Source organism: Lepidochelys kempii, chromosome 5, assembly GCF_965140285.1.
Source record: "Lepidochelys kempii isolate rLepKem1 chromosome 5, rLepKem1.hap1, whole genome shotgun sequence".
Taxonomy (NCBI): Eukaryota; Metazoa; Chordata; order Testudines; family Cheloniidae; genus Lepidochelys; species Lepidochelys kempii.
This window is the reverse complement of record NC_136384.1, coordinates 53,140,718-53,158,892: the sequence shown is the minus strand read 5'-3', so window position 1 is coordinate 53,158,892 and position 18,175 is coordinate 53,140,718. Positions and strand designations below refer to the sequence as shown.

General features: G+C 44.4%; 1 protein-coding gene across 9 annotated transcripts in view; it reads right to left on the bottom strand.

Moving 5' to 3' along the window:
• The window catches only part of XRCC4 (X-ray repair cross complementing 4), a 297,844-nt gene that overhangs the window by 279,183 nt on the left and 486 nt on the right, over positions 1–18,175 (bottom strand). For 4 of the 9 annotated variants that reach the window (XM_073344405.1, XM_073344409.2, XM_073344411.2 and 1 more), the window contains exon 1: positions 18,110–18,156. The exons of 2 other annotated variants lie outside the window; for them this stretch is intronic. Coding sequence is in view for 1 of the 7 variants with exons in the window: in XM_073344412.2 (XP_073200513.1) it covers positions 15,972–15,997 (26 nt within the window). In the remaining 6 variants the exon portion in view is untranslated. Of the gene's footprint in view, positions 1–15,971; positions 17,140–18,109; positions 18,157–18,175 lie in introns of those variants that run through there. 3 more of the 9 variants (XM_078852793.1, XM_073344412.2, XM_073344406.2) reach the window with 3 other exon arrangements.

Below are 18,175 nucleotides of genomic sequence, written 5' to 3'. Positions count from 1 at the left end.
TATCACTACAGAAGTTTTTTTCTCCTGCTGATAACAGCTCATCTTAATTAATTAGCCTCTTACAGTTCCTATGGCAACTTCCACCTTCTCTGTATGTATCTTCTTACTGTATGTTCCATTCTATGCATCCAATGAAGTGGGCTGTAGCTCACGAAAGCTTATGCTCAAATAAACGTGTTCGTCTCTAAGGTGCCACAAGTACTCCTGTTCTTTTTGTGGATACGGACTAACACGGCTGCTACTCTGAAACCTGTCACTGTGCTCCTTGTGTCAGCAGAGCGCATCCACACTAGCAGCTATTCCACTGTGCAACTGGCTGCAGGGTGCTTTGGGAAGGGTTTGCAATGCCTCATGCAGCAGGTATTGTCACATGATGCAGGTTTCTCAATCCCATCCTTCCATGGGCATCCTACTAGATTGCCAGCTGCTTTTCCACTGAAGTATGTGGGGGAGAGTGTGTGACAGGGAATGTGGGGGGTGGGGAGTGTGTACGTGAGAGACAGTGTGTATTAGGGAAGTGTTGGTGTTGGGGAAGAGTGAGTGTGTCGGCATGCTGTCTCTTTAAGTTCACACAGCAGTCGGAATCAACCAGTCCTGAGACAGGGGGAGGGAGGGCCCAGTACCAGGTTTACCATGGCGCCAGGCCCAGAGTCAGAAGGCCAGCTCGATCCCCCGGCTGGCTGAACCAGCCAGAAAGGCTGCCCCCGCCCCTGCTCCTTCCCACTCAGGCTCCGCCCCATCCCCACCCCCACCCCACCCCTTCTCCTGAGCAACGTCCCGGGCGACTGCAGGAGGGGTCGGGCGCTCCCTACACTCACCAGGCGGTACAAAGTGGAGTGGCCCAGCCCGCTCCGAACTGCTGGGGGGCAGTTCCCCATTGCCCCCCAGTCCCAAGGCTAGGAGCCAGGGGAGCAGAGCGAAGCAGGCTGGGGCCAGGTCACTCCAATTCCCGCCACCCCATGAGTGAGGGATCGGGACCACCCTGCAATCACCAGGCGACCCAGCCCCAGCCTGCTCCATTGGCTCGTGCTGGGGGGTGGTTTCCGCCTTGCCCCCCAAGCCTGGGGAGGAGATGGAGTGGTGGGAAAGAGGCATGGGATGGGGAAGGGGGAAGCAGAGTCAGGGGGAAAGAGGCAGTGGGGAAGGAAGAGGGTGGGATGGGGAGGAGATGGAGTGGTGGGGAAGGGACATGGGGTGGGGAAGAGAAGGGGATGGGGAAAGCGGGGACCCAGCATGTGGATCCCCTTGGCAGCAGCTGGGGCTCCCCCGTTAAGCAGCCCTATCAAACCCTCACAAGCCCCACCTCCCCTGCATCTGTACCACCCCAACGAGCCACCCCAGACACACTCCTCACTGAGCCCCAACCACCTACACCCACCAAAATGAACCCCACCTCCTCTGTACCCAGACCCTCTCCCCGCTGAGCTCCAATCACTTTCACTTGGTTCCCCCTGCAGACTCCCATTGCCCCTGCACCTGGAACCTCCCTGTGCATCCAGATCCCCCACTGAGCTGTCTGCAACCAGACTGCCCAACACAGACCCTCTTGCCCCCATCTGGATCCCCACACACTAAGTCCCTCTGCACTTGGATCCTGCTGCCAGACTAAGCCTCCCTGCCCACATCTGGTGTGCCTGGCGCAAAAGGGGCAGGACCCCAGGGTGTTTCTGTGGCAGGCATGGCCCTTGTGCTGTGTCAGGGTCAGGTTCAGCCTCACTGCCAAGTCCCTGTCCTGGAGTGGGGGGGCGGGGAAGAGGAGAGGAGGCTGAAGGGTATTCTCCCACCTCCATTCAGCCAGTGCTCCCCGCTGCCATGGTGGAGCTTCCACATTTATTTATTGTAAAAATAGAAAATTGCAGAATTTTAAAATTCTATGCACAGAATTTGATGCAGAATTCCCTCAGAAATATGGGGGCACTGTACAGCTGTGATGGTGAGACTGTGAAGGGGGTGCTGGACAGTAAGGGATCTGTGGGTGGGGGAGCTGGGCAGGGGGTATGGTGTGCAGGGTGCTGTGCAGTTGTGGTGGGAGGTCAGCAGGAGGAGTCTCTGGGCAGGGGGTGCTGGGCAAAGCAGGTCTGGGGGCATTGGGCATAGGGATCTGTGGGAAATCTTTGGGTGAGTGTGTGCTGGGCATAAGGGCAGGGCACTGGACAGGGGGCAGTGTGGAAGGGGCATGCTGGTAGCGCAGGGCTGGGCGGGCCAGTGTACATCTAGCAGTTGTGGGTTTGTAAACAGTGCCCTTGTGCTGGGCCTGCGATCTGCCTCATTGCCTCCAACCGGCTCCTCGCTCTGCACCCCCCATCACATGCCCTACTTCCCCAATGTGGGCCCACAAATATGATTGGCACTGGGCTCACAAAAAGTTAATCCGGTGCCGAGAGGGCCACCAACCCCAACATCAGCCCCCGCTTTCCTTCCTGTCTCTGTACATCACAGCAGTCCCCGCCTCGCAGCAGCAACCTGAGTGCCAGAAAGCAGGATTCCACCTTAATGATTTGCATTTTGCTGCCAGAATGGAGTGACATACTCAGTTGTCATAACTTCCAAGAGCTCTGAAAGGGGAAGGGTGCATGCCTGTGTAACATGCCTGTGCCTGCAGGGCAGCAAAGTTCAAAACAGTGAGCAGAGCAGTCACAGCAGGCATTGTGGGATACTGGGGAAGGCCTAAAGAAAAGGAGTACTTGTGGCACCTTAGAGACTAACCAATTTATTTGAGCATGAGCTTTCGTGAGCTACAGCTCACTTCATCGGACGCATACCGTGGAAACTGCAGCAGACTTTATATATACACAGAGAATATGAAACAATACCTCCTCCCACCCCACTGTCCTGCTGGTAATAGCTTATCTAAAGTGATCATCAGGTTGGGCCATTTCCAGCACAAATCCAGGTTTTCTCACCCTCCACCCCCCCACACAAATTCACTCTCCTGCTGGTGATAGCCCATCCAAAGTGACAACTCTTTACACAATGTGCATGATAATCAAGTTGGGCCATTTCCTGCACAAATCCAGGTTATAGCGACATAATGAACAGCAGCATCTACACTGACACTTTGTTGTTTTAACTTTGCCACAAAAAGTTTTATGCCTCTTGTCAAGGTGGTTTTATTTTGCCGACAAAAGTAGCATTGCAGTGTGTACATCTCCGCTATTTTGCTCACAAAACCGTGGTGTAGACAAGGCCTGAGCTGGTAAAGCTGTCAGCACGCTGCAGTGCTGAGTGCACGTGGGTTTAAAGGGAACAGTTTCAACAGGCCTGGTGCTATGTCCTAGCCCTTTCCCTACCAGCAAGGCCTTCTGGTGATCCCAGCTACGGTTGCCAACTTTCTATGCACAAAACCAAACCTCCTTGCCCCACCCCCTACCCGAGGCTCCACCCCTTCTCTGAGCCCCCCCCCCATTCACTCCATCCCCCCCCCCAGTCACTCGCTCTCCCCCTGTCCCCCTAAACTTTCACTGGGCTGGGACCAGGGGTTGGGGTGCAGGAGGGGGTGAGGGCTCCAGCTGGGGGTGCAGGCTCTGGGGTGGGGTAGGGGATGAGAGGTTAATCAGTGCAGGAGAGGGCTCCAGGCTGGAGCTGAGAGGTTTGGAGTGTGGGAGCGGGCTCAGAGCTGGGGCAGGGGTTGGGAGGGAGTGAGGGCTGGCTGGGGGGGGGCAGGCTCTGGGGTGGGGCAGAGGTATGAGAGGTTTGGGGGGCAGGAAGGGGCTCAGTGCTGGGGGCTGGGATGTGGGAGGGGTTGCAGGGTCCAGGAGGGAGTCTGGGTGAGGGAGGGAGCTCAGGGCTGGGGCAGAGGGTTGGGGTGTGGGCTCTGGGAGGGAGTTAGGGTGCAGGAGGGGGTTCCAACCTGGGGCCAGAGGTTGGGGTGCAGGAGTGGGTTCAGGCTCCAGTCAAGCAGCGCTTACCTCAGGGGGTTCCCAGTTGGCGTCACAGCGGGGCTAATGCAGGCTCCCTGCCTGCCCTGGCTCTGCACGACTCCCAGAAGCGGCCAACATGTCTGTCTCCTAGGCACCAGGGCGGCCAGGCAGCTCTGTGTCCGCAGTTCCTGGCCAATAGGAGCTGTGGAGCCGAAGCTTCCCTGATCGCCACTGCGCCTAGAGGCCACAGGGATCTGACAGCCGCTTCTGGGAGCTACGCAGAGCCAGGACAGGCAGGGAGACTGCCTTAGCCCTGCTGCACCGCCAACCAGACTTGTAACAGCCTGGTCAGTGGTGCTGACCAGAGCAACCTGGGTCCCTTTTCAACCAGGCGTTCCAGTCAAAAACTGGATGCCTGGCAACCCTAATCCCACCTCCAGATAAGACTTCAAAAGCTGCCCCTACCCTGCGTATAATCAGATACAATTGGAGTCAGACTCTGGGCTGTCCTGAAAGTTATGAGCCTACAAGCAGTTCAATTACTTCACCACGATGTACAGACAGTGACCCAGCCTGAGCACAGTAATGTTTTGACACCATGAAATGATTTTGTTTCTTGCATGATTATAAACCATAGACAGTAGATAAGATGCAGTCAGATGACTGACTGATGCGGTCAACTGCATTTATTAATGCAGGATTGGTTTCTAAAAATAACTGCACCACAACCAACCATACAGATTTCTCTAAGATGTAACTGCTATACCTATTCTTAGGGCTCGTCTACACAGCAACACTCAGGAGAGTTAAGGCAAACTAACTAAAGCTGTGAAATTAAGACAAGTAATTAAAAGCATACACGCTGTGTAAATGTTCTCTTTCAGAAGTAGTGTGGCCTGAACAGTTCTACCTAGGCAAGCCCTTAAACAGAACTTGCAAGGCTAACACTGCTGAGTCACCAGAGGCACCAGTAAATTACAACACTTCTTATCTCCTCTCATCAGAAATAAGCACTCAATTGTGCCAAGGCACAGGGTGGAAAAAAGGAAGCCCGTGTGTAAGGCCTTGTCTGCATTGGGTTTTGTGCACTGGCATAGGTACACCAGTGCAAACCGCTAGCGTACACACTAAAAATTGACTTACGATGGTGCAGCTGACCCTAGTTTTAAAACAATGTTTGTCATCTAGACAGACTGGTGTAAGGTTTTTGGTGGTTGTTTTCTTTTTTTCTTTTAAATACTGTGAAGCAGTGAATCTACACTAGAGTTTGCACGGTGTAGCTACGCTAGTGCAAAAACTAATGTAGCCAAGCCTTAGTCTGGGGGGAGATGAGACAAAGGACTATGGGTATATCTATACAATAAAACAAAAGTGTGATTGTAGTGTGGGTAGGTATACCCATGCTATCTTTAATCTAGCTAATGACTTCAGCACAGGCTAGCAATCCAAGTTCATACCAAGGGTCTCTGGCAGGCTTGTACTAGGATTACTAGCTGAGCAGAACCCTTTGCCCCCACCTCTTCATTACTCATTACCCATGCTGGATAGATTTAAAGCAGTGTAGGTATGCTTTTCTGTTTACAATCACACCTTTGTTGTACAGACATACCTGAAAATGTATGGAAGAAAGAAAAGTCTGGGGGAGGGTGAGAAAGCAAGACAAGAGACAGAGAATAAAGACGGAATGGGGTATGATCTAACAGCAGTGAAGGATGTGTTTGGTTTTTTAAAATTCTTCTACTCAGGTTTATTTTCTCAGACTGCTGTACATTTAAATGGTCCTAGCTACACTTTAAATAGAATTAGCTAGACTTTAACACCTGACTGAACTGAATAGGTGATCTACTTCATACTTTTCCTGCTGTTACAGTTTTTATGGAGAGACTTTTTCCATTACATTGTATTATATTAACCTAGCAAAATCTCATGTACAAAAGACTCTTTCCACAACAAGTAATTATTAGGAATGGGTATTTTAAAAAAGTGAAGGAAAGCGTAGATTCTGTAAAAAAGATAAAACTACAGAAAGACAACGTAGCCTATTTTCCCACTGCTCCAACTAATGATACTATTAAGTATGAAGAGGGATAAACTTCTATAATATTGATTTTATGTTTACATTTGGGTTACAAGTCAGTAACTAACCTAGCTTTGGTGATCATTCAATATTCTTCAGCTGTGTTTCTGATTTTAAATTAATGAATTTGTAATAACACAACTGTTAATCTGTCTTGCTTAGAGGTGAGGTCTGATATACTTTGGTTATTCAAAGACCAGAAAGTCTATCCCATAAAAGCAAAAAAAGTAAGCATTAATCCTTCGAATGTTACTACTTTAAGAGTCCAGTTCGGTAAGTCAATGTGTTACAAGGACATCCTGAAAACGCTCAAGAGCAACATAAAGATATCTAAAGAAGACAAGAGAGTGTGTGTGTCATTTAAGATAGTGAGTTGAGTTAAACCAATAGATAGGAAACAACAAGATGGTTAATACTCTGGTATAGGATTTAAGTATTTTGGCTCTTGAACACTTTGCCAATTACCCAAGGAAAGAGAGAGGTTGGAAGGTTCTTGGGAAAATTTTATTAACGTGAAAACAAGATTTTAATTAAAAAATAGTAGTTACACACCTACTCCTACTCCCCTCACAGACATGCACTATGGGAGGGAAAAAACACATTATCTTATGTAATTTGAGACGTAAACACAAGAGGTTATTTTAGGCCCTGATCCTGCAAACCTTATGCATATCCTTAACTTTGGACACAGTGAATAGCCCCATTGTTTTCAACTGAACTTTTCATACTGCATGCAGTTAAACGTCTGCAGAACTGGAGCCTTGGACTGTAAACTCTGTAGGGCAGGGAACATATCTGTATATCTGTACAAAGTCTATGCAGCAGAGTGCTGAACCTGGTCAGGCCTTCTAAGCATTTTATCAAGAAAGTAAAATAATTCAAAATAGCGACCAACCATGGAATGTTTGAAACTAAACTAATTTTAAACTGAACCAGGGACTCTATTACCACATAGGTGCTATAATCCCTTTAAAAAATTCTGTTTAATTGCTACTACCTATATTGCTTTATTCTCAGCAATCTTCACTTTTTAACAGTATTAGGGCCCATTCTTGAGCAAGGAGAGTCATTCTCTTCAATGGGAACATTCATGGTAAAGACCATGTAATGCTTCATGTAGGCTAGGATTTAAGGTGTGACATTATTGGGTTAGTTAACTAACGTGCTAACGTCACACCTTAAATCATAGCCTAGACAAGGCCTCAGTGTTTTCAAGACTGGGTCCTTAATTTTCAGTGTACTCCTCACTTAAGCACTAAATATACCATACACAGAAAAAACAATTTTTCAATCTATGCAATCAATTCCTGTTTAGTTTGCAGTTACTACCCTACCATGATGTTTCAAATGTTATTAATACTATATAGCTCTCTAGTGTTATGCATTGCCCACTGCATTGTTAAGCATGTTCATGTAAAGCTAAAAATCAACTTTTATTTGGTTTGCATCAAGCAGACGAAATCATGATAAAACTCCAACTAAAATAATGTATGTTGTAAGCCATGGTGGAAAAGTCTTAGGAAAAAATCCAGTATTGCCAGTTGTCAAGATTTTATCACTAGTCTCATGGTATTTAAAGCAGCAGCTCCTTGAGTCCTCTGATTATACGAGCAGCTCAGTTTGCATTTACCCAAAAAAAGTAAGTTTCTAGCCATCATGTTTGCAGAGAAAAGCTGGAAGATATGACTCAAGTGTAACATAAAGGCTCAAAAATCAATGATGATTTGAATCAAATGATTCAATCAATCAAATGATTTTGGAGGTCTGGGTCATGCTTTTATAATACTTGGGGTTGGTGATAATGAAATCCTTAGTGTAGACAAGATCTAAGAACGGTATTTCCTATATTTAAAATATATTTTTTTTTTACCTGTGCATGAAGAAATGTAGTTTCTTGACTAAGGATAAGGGAAAACAAGCTCTCTTGTTCTCTCTAAAGGTGTGTTCAAGAGGCTACCAAAACTGAGTCTCCTGTCTTGAGAATTCTCTTTGCCATCTATCCTAGTGGTACTCCAGTGAAAAAACTGTTGATATTGGGAGAGGGAGGGAGGGAGGGAGAAAGGAGAAGCAAGTGACAAATTTTGCTCTCTGATGTGCATCCATGTCTCTCATTGAAATTAATGCTTCAGCCCAGACAGTCCTCATTGCATCCATGGGCATTTTAAGTAATACTCCCAATATTACTTTTTTATTTCAAGATTAATTTTCACGTGGTGAAATTTAATATAAATCCACACAATACAATTTGCTTCTAGCAACTTTCTAAACTGTTTTAATTTGTCCAGATACAAAAACCTTAGGAAAGATTCACTAAAAAACTTCCTCCATAAGCTGAACACAGCTGACTGCATATAGAAACCCCTGTGCTCCCTCTATCCTGTCCAGTTACTATATTGAAAACAGTGGCCTGTAAGATCCTTTTGTAGACATATAAACAAACAATCCCTTTCATAATTATTTGCCTTATTTGTAAAAACAAATGCAGCTTGTGATAGGATAGACAGCCTCACTTTACTCTTAATTTTTTTCTTCTGATATAAACAAATGATTTGGCTAAATTTTTGTCCTTATGCAAAGTTATCATTCCCGCTGTCATTGTGTGAGTGAACCAATTACAGCTAAAGATCAGACTTCCCCCTCCACCCTCCCCCCATCTCTGATCTATCCATCTGGTCTGTTTGAGGACACCCATTCACACAATGCTAGACTGAAAACTCATCTACAAGTCTGTGTAGCAGATGTAGGATTGTTTGTATTATTCCAATGATATAATTCCAAAACTTTCAATCCCTCAGTACCTTTTATCAAACAATCTTTTGTAAGGTTACTAGGACGTCTCTGAAGGGAGTAACCTTGGTGGTCTCTGCTTATTCATTTGATGAAAATACTTTATTGTGTAAGTCAGAAGTTATCTCCTCATGTTGAGTTAATATTCCTTAAAACCTATTGCGTTATATTAGCAAACTACAGTAACTTTTTAATAATTCTCTTTTGAATGTCTCCTAAACTCACATCAATTTGCTGTCACAAATAATCCAGTAGTATCTCACTTACAACAGAAGGAAAAAAGGCCTATATCATAGTAATAGCTTTAACATTTAATTCTAGGAATAATCTTTGCACACACAGGGCCTTTCCTCCAAGGAACCCAAAAAAACACTTTACAAAACTACATATTGTCTCAATTGCAGAGTTGGGGGATGGGGTAGGGAGTGGGGAGAAGCTAAGTAACTTGCACAAGGCCACAAAAGTCAGTATCAGAGTAAGGAACAGAACTTTTTTAGTGCAAAATTTTCTACCTTTTCAGATAATTTTAACCTTTTTCCTAAAAGGCAAAAACAATTTGAAAGATAATGTAACAAAAGATTCAGAGTTTTCAAAAAGTAATGTGCCTTTCTGCTAAATTGCTTTACTCTATTTTTTTTTCTTCTAGAATGATGCTCTTTGGGATGGTCTGCACTGGACTTCAAAGAGCATGCTGAAGCTGTTTAAATATATGGCTTGTGATACCATTATTGTCTATTTTAGAAATAGCCTTCTAACCTAGTTGTGTAGTGGGACATAGTCTAGGGCATGATTAGTCCTTATTTATGTGCTTTATTTTATTCTTCTTTTTCCTAGTAACTACAACTACCATGGTCCATTCTTTGCCAGATGTACAGCTGAGGAAGTCAACTGAACCTTATTACCCACACAGATATTCATACCAGCTCAAGATAGAATTTGTGCATAAATTTAGCTGATTTTACCTACCTTTCCAGAAGTAGGACATCCCTGAATCTGGCAAAATCTTGTTCCCCTTATTCATGCAAAACTCTCATTGGCCAATAGCAAGATCTGGCATCTATTTCCCACATGCCAGAAAAATCCCTCAAGGCAAGTAATTTAAATTGAAATGTCTTTACTAGTTTGACAGATTAGGCTTATGAGGTTCAATACCCACAAAATATAGGTTAAGGAGTACATTTTAGTTAATGTCTTACTTAGAATCTGCCACCCAAAACAGATGCAAATACAACCATCAAAAGTCAGTCACATCCAAATGGCACAGAAACACGTGTATGCTATGAGAAGGCATCCAGACAGAATGATGTATGATCCAGTGAGGCTCACATCATGGATACACAGATATAGCACAGTAGTGGATACAATGGAACAAAATGAAATGCAATGGTCAAGGTTGTTCATTTAAGAGAACATAAGAAAGGCCATACTGGGTCAGACCAAAGGTCCATCCAGCCCAGTATCCTGTGTACCAACAGCAGCCAATGCCAGGTGCCCCAGAGGGAGTGAACCTAACAGGTAATGATCTAGTGATCTCTCTCCTGAAATCCATCTCCACCCTCTGACAAACAGAGGATAAGTAAGTCATCACTCTTGTTTCAATCCTCTGTTAAACAATGTCCAACACTCTAGGTGCTTTGTTCAAATTATGAGGTCTGAAGCAATATAATGCCTTCGGGCCAGATTTTTCAAGGTATTTAGACGTCTAAAGATAGCACAGGTACCTGTGACATTTTCAGAAGCTCACTGGGCACCTATCTTCATTTTTAGGCACCTAAACAGCTGAGAAATCCAGCCCTTTGAGACTTTATGCCTGGTACTGAAATACAACTATGAGGGGTGCACTAGAAGCGTATTTATTATATATCATATCCCTTTGGAAACTGCACAAACTGATGTATAGCATATCTGGCTACTACCTGTGTGCACATGTGCTAGAAAGTCTCAGACATATTTGAATAGCATTTTCTATTGGGAAAAGGCCTACCTAATGTTGCAAGGAATATGGCATCTGCTGTTCCAAACAGCATCGTTCATACAGCCATTAAACATGTCATTGCAACTTTCTTTGACATATAGTTCTGTGCCCCTATATATGCTGAGGTATTGTATTGTGCTCAAGAGTCAAGACTGCAATACGTATTGCTGCACTGCTGTGATAATCATAGAATATCAGGGTTGGAAGGGACCCCAGAAGGTCATCTAGTCCAACCCCCTGCTCAAAGCAGGACCAATTCCCAGTTAAATCATCCCAGCCAGGGCTTTGTCAAGCCTGACCTTAAAAACTTCTAAGGAAGGAGATTCTACCACCTCCCTACGTAACGCATTCCAGTGTTTCACCACCCTCTTAGTGAAAAAGTTTTTCCTAATATCCAATCTAAACCTCCCCCACTGCAACTTGAGACCATTACTCCTCGTTCTGTCATCTGCTACCATTGAGAACAGTCTAGAGCCATCCTCTTTGGAACCCCCTTTCAGGTAGTTGAAAGCAGCTATCAAATCCCCCCTCATTCTTCTCTTCTGCAGGCTAAACAATCCCAGCTCCCTCAGCCTCTCCTCATAAGTCATGTGTTCCAGTCCCCTAATCATTTTTGTTGCCCTTCGCTGCACTCTCTCCAATTTATCCACATCCTTCTTGTAGTGTGGGGCCCAAAACTGGACACAGTACTCCAGATGAGGCCTCACCAATGTCGAATAGTGATTCGAATAGTGTCGAATAATAATGCATAGCTATTGTCTGAATCTCTCTCTTATGGTATATCAACGTACAATGTACTTGCCATATGTCATTGCAAATTTTTGTTCTTCGAGCTGTCCTGAATTCAACAATTTATTGACCAAGCTAGGTAGGAAACACCTAGCTATTTTTGCAGTAAACCTTATGACAGACCTCAGCACAGCTGCCCTCTTCTGACACCATCTGTGATGTCCTTAACTGTTGCGACCTCACTATTAAACTCTCATGAAGAAATGATGCCACGTGTGGTCCCACCTGCTGGCCACTGACGGTCACTAGCACATCCAGCCAGCACAGTCTCCATTGTGCCTTTAACATTCTCATCAAAACCCTACCTGAGACAGGTACACCAGCTATTTATGTCATTCATAGAATACCATGCTACTGACACGGGGTGTTGATTTGCATGGGCCTTGCGATTTGTCATTCTACAAAACAGGACACTTCACCTTGAATGGTCTCTTGAAATGTCAACTATTTACGCTAAACAATCTATCACAGCTAAATACAATGTGGAACACACAGATTACGTTTCTCAGACCTGAAGAAGAGCTCTGTGTAAGCTTGTCTCTCTCACCAACAGAAGTTGGTCCAACAAAAGATACTACCTCATCCACCTTGTCATTCTACGAAATAAGCAGTTTAAGGGAGGAAGGGAGAAATCAATGTTACACACATGACTCCTGGTCATAAAATTGAGTGACACTGCCTGAAGCAAACAGTTCTAATCAGGTGTGTAGTCACACTACTAGCCTTACACACACCCCATGTGTATTCCTATAGCAGAAGTGGCAGAAGTATGTTTTTTCTGGCTCAGAATAAATTTTGTCCCCTATATTCTATTCATCGATTTATAATTATAATTTGAAATTGTGGCAAGCTACATGAACACGTTTTTTATGCATTTCAGGACTTATTTTAAGGCAATAAAAACTAGCGATGGATGTGGTGTAAAAATATGAACTGATTTAAATAAATCACACCCTTATTCCCAGCTTTAGACTTGCTCATGTAAAACTTGCAGAGTTCCACACCATGTCTCAGGATGCACTGCTTTATCAGTATGCAAAATGATTGTTCTGCCCTTATGTATATGCAATCGTTTTCTAGAGCACATGCACATGTATCTGTCATGTCAAAACACCATGGTATTTTTCACTAGAGTCTCATTTTAGTTACTATTAATCTAAAACAGCTCTTCTCCCTCAAGATCCTTTTAACCTTTATAAAAGAAGAAGAAAATGCCAGGAGCTAAAAAAAACTACATCACGTACAACTTGACACGCATTACTCAGGATTGTGTGTGCATTTTACGGCAACCTAAAACCTTATTCTATAGACACTTTTCAGCAAATTCATTGATATGCTCTATCGCTTAAACAATTCAAATGGAACACAGAGCAAGCCCTTCACTTTCAGCTGTATTTGACAGTACAACTAACAGAAGAGTTTCTGCTGCTTATTTTTTATTAAAAACAGAAACCAAACACTACTCATTAAAACTGGTTTATTTCACTCTTTAAAAAAAAAACAAAAAAAAAAAACAGGCAGCTGGTATCTTTTATGCCTGCATTTGGATCAAAGACTGCAATCTCACCAGATGTCTCCATCCTAAGCTAGACACAGTGAATATTTGGATGGGAAAACTTTGAGGAAAACTATTGCAGGATGTGGTGGTTCATAAGTGGCACTCTTCAAATCTGCATTGAACCTATACCATAGCACCAACCTAAGGGGCATTGTGCTGTTGGAGATGCCAGTTTTCAAATGAGATATTACTGAAATCCTCAGCATCCAGGGTTATTAATGATCCCATGGCACTTTATCTACAAGAGCAGAGATGTTAAGCCTAATATTCTAGTCAAATTCCAGTTTAGGTGTTTACAACCTACATTTCCTCTGCAATTTCCAATTAAACTGAAGACAATATTCTACTTTTCCTATAGACTCTAAGCTGTATGCGGTAGTGATTATCTCTTAAAAGTGAAATTCTGTGTTTAGTGATGTTGAAAAAAGTTCCAAATCATTTCAATGCATTGCAATTTTGGTTATAGTGAATTGCCACTGAAAGCCAAGTTGTTCTTTGGGGGGGAGAAAAAAAAGATTGCACTGTAAGGGCAACTTATTTGTTTAAATGTAAAAGCTGCTGAATACGTTTGTTTCACTGGCCCATAAATCTCTATAAATTATATTGCCATGTTCTGACTTCCTAAAGCAACATTTCACAGGAAATCAACTGATATCCAGGTGGGGTGGAATTATTCTTCCTTTTTTTCCAGTGATAGAAGAATACTGTCACAAGATTCTGTATTGCATAAAGACTCCCACCGTCTTTAGACTGACGCCACTAGGAAGTCCAACACTTGAAGTATGAACCTTAAAAAAGAGAGGCCCCAAATCAAGACTATCATTCTTGAACTGGTGCTTTTAAAGTTATTTAAGCACCAGCAAACTTGAAAGTGGGAAAATGATGTTCAGTTCTTTAATAAACTTTCAGAAAACAGATCAGTGGTGACAGCAACATCCAGTTATCTTAATGTAAATAGAATATTCATGATAAAGCTCTTCCACCAAAATTGACATTCACACATATAGTCTTGTCTTACTGAAATTCCTCAGAGGATCAAAGCTACCTGCTTACAAAACAAATACACACCACATCAGTTTCATGGTGAGGCAGCAAATTAAATCCTGTCCACTACAAAGACCCTGGAGGTAGATGTAGACCCTCTTCAAAATCAGGTGCCAGATGAAAGAGTTACTATGGATTTCATAATCTAACAGGCTTCCTAATGCATATAATGATTTCAGGGAGCCAACAACCTAAAACAGCACACTGAGCAATTAAAAAATTAAGAGGTTTTAATTAATGTGTGCCTTTTAATAGTTAGTTGTGAGAAAACGTGTTGTAGCCCTGACACACATAAATATTATCTTTATTCAAGCATTTCCAAGTTGACCTCAAGTCTGGCACATAAACTTAAAACCCCCACCAAGGTAGCATGTCCATAAAAGAAAGGAAGATAACGAAATGAGCAATCACACAGGAGCCGCAGTAAGACCTGAACAGGGGTGACTGATCGATGATGAATCTACCTCTTTTTTTCTTTCTAAGTCTACTCTGCTGTCACATGTACTTCCAGCAGTGAACAATGAGGATCATTCTAAATATACCTGCAAAACCAAACCAGTTGTTAAAATATCCTTCTTTTTTGTGCTTCATTAAAACAATTCCTTGCTTTATCACATTTTACAATAAAACTACAAGTCCCACTGTCATAAATATAAAGGGAAGGGTAAACCCCTTTGAAATCCCTCCTGGCCAGGGGAAAGCTCCTCTCACCTGTAAAGGGTTAAGAAGCTAAAGGTAACCTCGCTGGCACCTGACCAAAATGACCAATGAGGAGACAAGATACTTTCAAAAGCTGGGAGGAGGGAGAGAAACAAAGGGTCTGGGTCTGTCTGTAGTCGTCTTGGCCAGGGACAGAACAGGAATGGAGTCTTAGAACTTTTAGTAAGTAATCTAGCTAGGTATGTGTTAGATTATGATTTCTTTAAATGGCTGAGAAAAGAATTGTGCTGAATAGAATAACTATTTCTGTCTGTGTATCTTTTTTGTAACTTAAGGTTTTGCCTAGAGGGGTTCTCTATGTTTTTGAATCTAATTACCCTGTAAGATATCTACCATCCTGATTTTACAGGGGGGATTTCTTTATTTCTATTTACTTCTATTTTTTATTAAAAGTCTTCTTGTAAAACACTGAAGGATTGTTCAGTGTTCTTAAGATCCAAGGGTCTGGGTCTGTAGTCACCTAGGCAAATTGGTGAGGCTTTTTACCAAACCTTGTCCAGGAAGTGGGGTGTAAGGTTTCGGGAAGTATTTTGGGGGGAAGGACGCGTCCAAACAGCTCTTCCCCAGTAACCAGTATTAGTTTGGTGGTGGTAGCGGCCAGTACAAGGTGTAATATTTTGTACCTTGGGGAAGTTTTGACCTAAGCTGGTAAAGATAAGCTTAGGAGGTTTTTCATGCAGGTCCCCACATCTGTACCCTCGAGTTCAGAGTGGGGGAGGAACCGTGACACCCACTGTTGATGAATTCATTAAGGCTGTGTCTACAATGTCATCTTCAGCACTTAAACTTTAGTCGTTCAGGGGTGTGAAAAAACACCCCCCGAACGACAAAAGTTTTAGCACTGAAAAGTGCCAGTATAGACAGCGCTTTATTGCCGGGAGCTGTGCTCCCGGCAATAAAGCTACCACCCCTCGTTCAGGGAATTTATTTTTTATCGCCAGGAGATTTATTTATTTATTATTTATTTATTATTATTTATTTTTTATCGCCAGGAAGTGTAGACATACCCTAAATAAAACAAGTAGAAGATGACGTTACCTCAGCACTGAAGTTCTCCATTTCTGAGTCACGGTTATAAAGAAATTATTTCACTTTACGCACTTCACACAACAAGAAGTAACCATGCAAGGGTTCACAAATACTAGAAAATATTTTAAGTACCGTATCATGGTCATGGCACAAAGCATGATAAATTAAATCTTTACAGGTTCCCTTGTCTTCTACAGGATACCAAGCAGTTCTACTATGAATTAGAAAACAAATCAAGGGAAAATCAGATGCATCCTTTAAATCAGAAACGTTCACAAAAATGTATTAGAGCTGCCCCTATTTTTTCAAAGAGACAGGAGGGGTTTTAATCGCATGATTCCCAATTACAGTTCTTGGATTTTGTATCTGTAGCTTGTTCTGTCTGAAGTGAAACAACAACAAGATGTTCTAGGATAGGTCTGTCATGTATGAAAAAAAAGCAGATATTTATTTAGAGAATGGGAGCTGGTGATATATATTCTTACAGATGAGGATAAAAAGATGACAAATATTCCATTACAATGGTAGTTTACAGCTGTTAAATTAAATGGAATATCATTTGCCAGTAAAGACCTGCATCTGTATATATGAATCTTTGCTTGTTAACTTTAGAAACAATTTGCCCAGCATTGAACAGCAAGAAAAACTCTTCATTTACAGGTACTCAGTGACAATAAAAAGGAGAGATTCATTCTTCATCCCAGCAGCTTTTATCTTAAGAGGGCAAAAGGAGGCCAAGTCTGATGCATGTACACCAAGTGCACTCATACCGTTAACGTAAAAGCAGACATCTGAGCCAATGAACAGAGCAGGGCTACCAACTGTGGCGCTTCAGTGTAGACACTACTTATGCTGACAGGAGGGGTTCTCCCACTGCTGTAGTTAATCCACCTCCCAGAGAGACAAAAGAATTCTATCAACCTAGCACTGTCTACCCCAGGGGCTAGGTCAGCATAGCAATGTCATTCAAGGATGTGGACACAGTAACTCCTCACTTAACATTGTAGTTATGTTCCTGAAAAATGCGACTTTAAGTGAAACGATGTTAAGCACATCCAATTTCCCCATAAGAATGGATGTAAATGGTTGCGGTTAGGCTCCAGGGAAATTTTTTTTGCCATACAGTACAGTACTATAGTTGGAAGGTGCCCCTGCCTTACCCCACACAGGCACAGCCCACTGGCGCTGGAGACAATAAGGCAGGCAAGGAAGCTGAATGTGCTGTAGGTTAGCAGAAGCAGGTTGCGCAGCAGCAGCTTCCCTTACTCTGCAAGCATGGGGGGGGCTCAACCCTCGGCCCGCCCACTCTACCCCTTCCCTCCAAGCCCCCCCCCTTTACTCTGCAGGCTATGTCCTGGCTCCTCCCCCCTCCCCGCAGCAATCAGCTGGTTTGTGCATGGAGTCCTTGCTCCTCCCCCCTTCCCTCCTGAACATTGCAAGCCAGCTGATTGCTGCGGGCAGGAGGCGGGGGAAGGCGCTGATCTGTGGGGTCTGCAGGCGGGCAGGAGGCACTGTGGGGGGTGTATGTAGGGGAGCTGACGGGGGGCTGCTAGCTGTGGACAAAGCATGCAGCACACAACGTTATAGCGAAGCATTGCACAACTTTAAATGGACCACGTTCTGTAATTGAGCAAGGATGTAAGCTGGAAACAACGTTAAGCAAGGAGTTACTGTATTTCACACCCCTGATCTATGCCAATGCATAGATGGACCAGTCTAGAGGATAAGGAAGAAAAAACCATCCTACCAGGACTTGAAATGCTACCACGCACACGCCTGCTAGAGCGGGGCACAGCGTCCCAGCCACTGCCCCACAACCCAAGCATTGCTTCTGGAATTACCCCCACGCTGCTACCCCTAGACCCTGCTCAGGCGGGGTGAGAGAGGTAAGGCCCCGGCACTCCGCTCCCACCCCCAGAAATCCCCCCGTCGCTGGTGGAGAAAAAGGTGCCCATTACCCCACAGCTCTGATAGCCCCTGGGAGGCCCCTGCCCTTCCCCTGCTTCAGTTATATGCCCCCGCCCCGGCAGACCAAGGCGGCAGCGCGGACGCAGTGAGTCGGTTGCTTCGCAGTTTCTCCGCTGCCCCGGGGGGCGCCGCCAGCGCTACGACCCGAGCAGGACGCGACCCGCAACTCGTTGGCCAGCCCAACAGCAGGGCCCGGGGCCGCCTGCCCGCAGGCTCAGGCAGAAAGTCGGCCCGGCCTCCCCGTCCCGCTCCCGCAGACAGTACCCAGCCCCTGCCGCCCCGTGCGCGCCTCACTTCCCTACCTCACTGCCACAGCCCGCTTCCGCGTTCCCGAGTCCCGAAGAGGAGGGGCCTTGCTGCAGCCAATC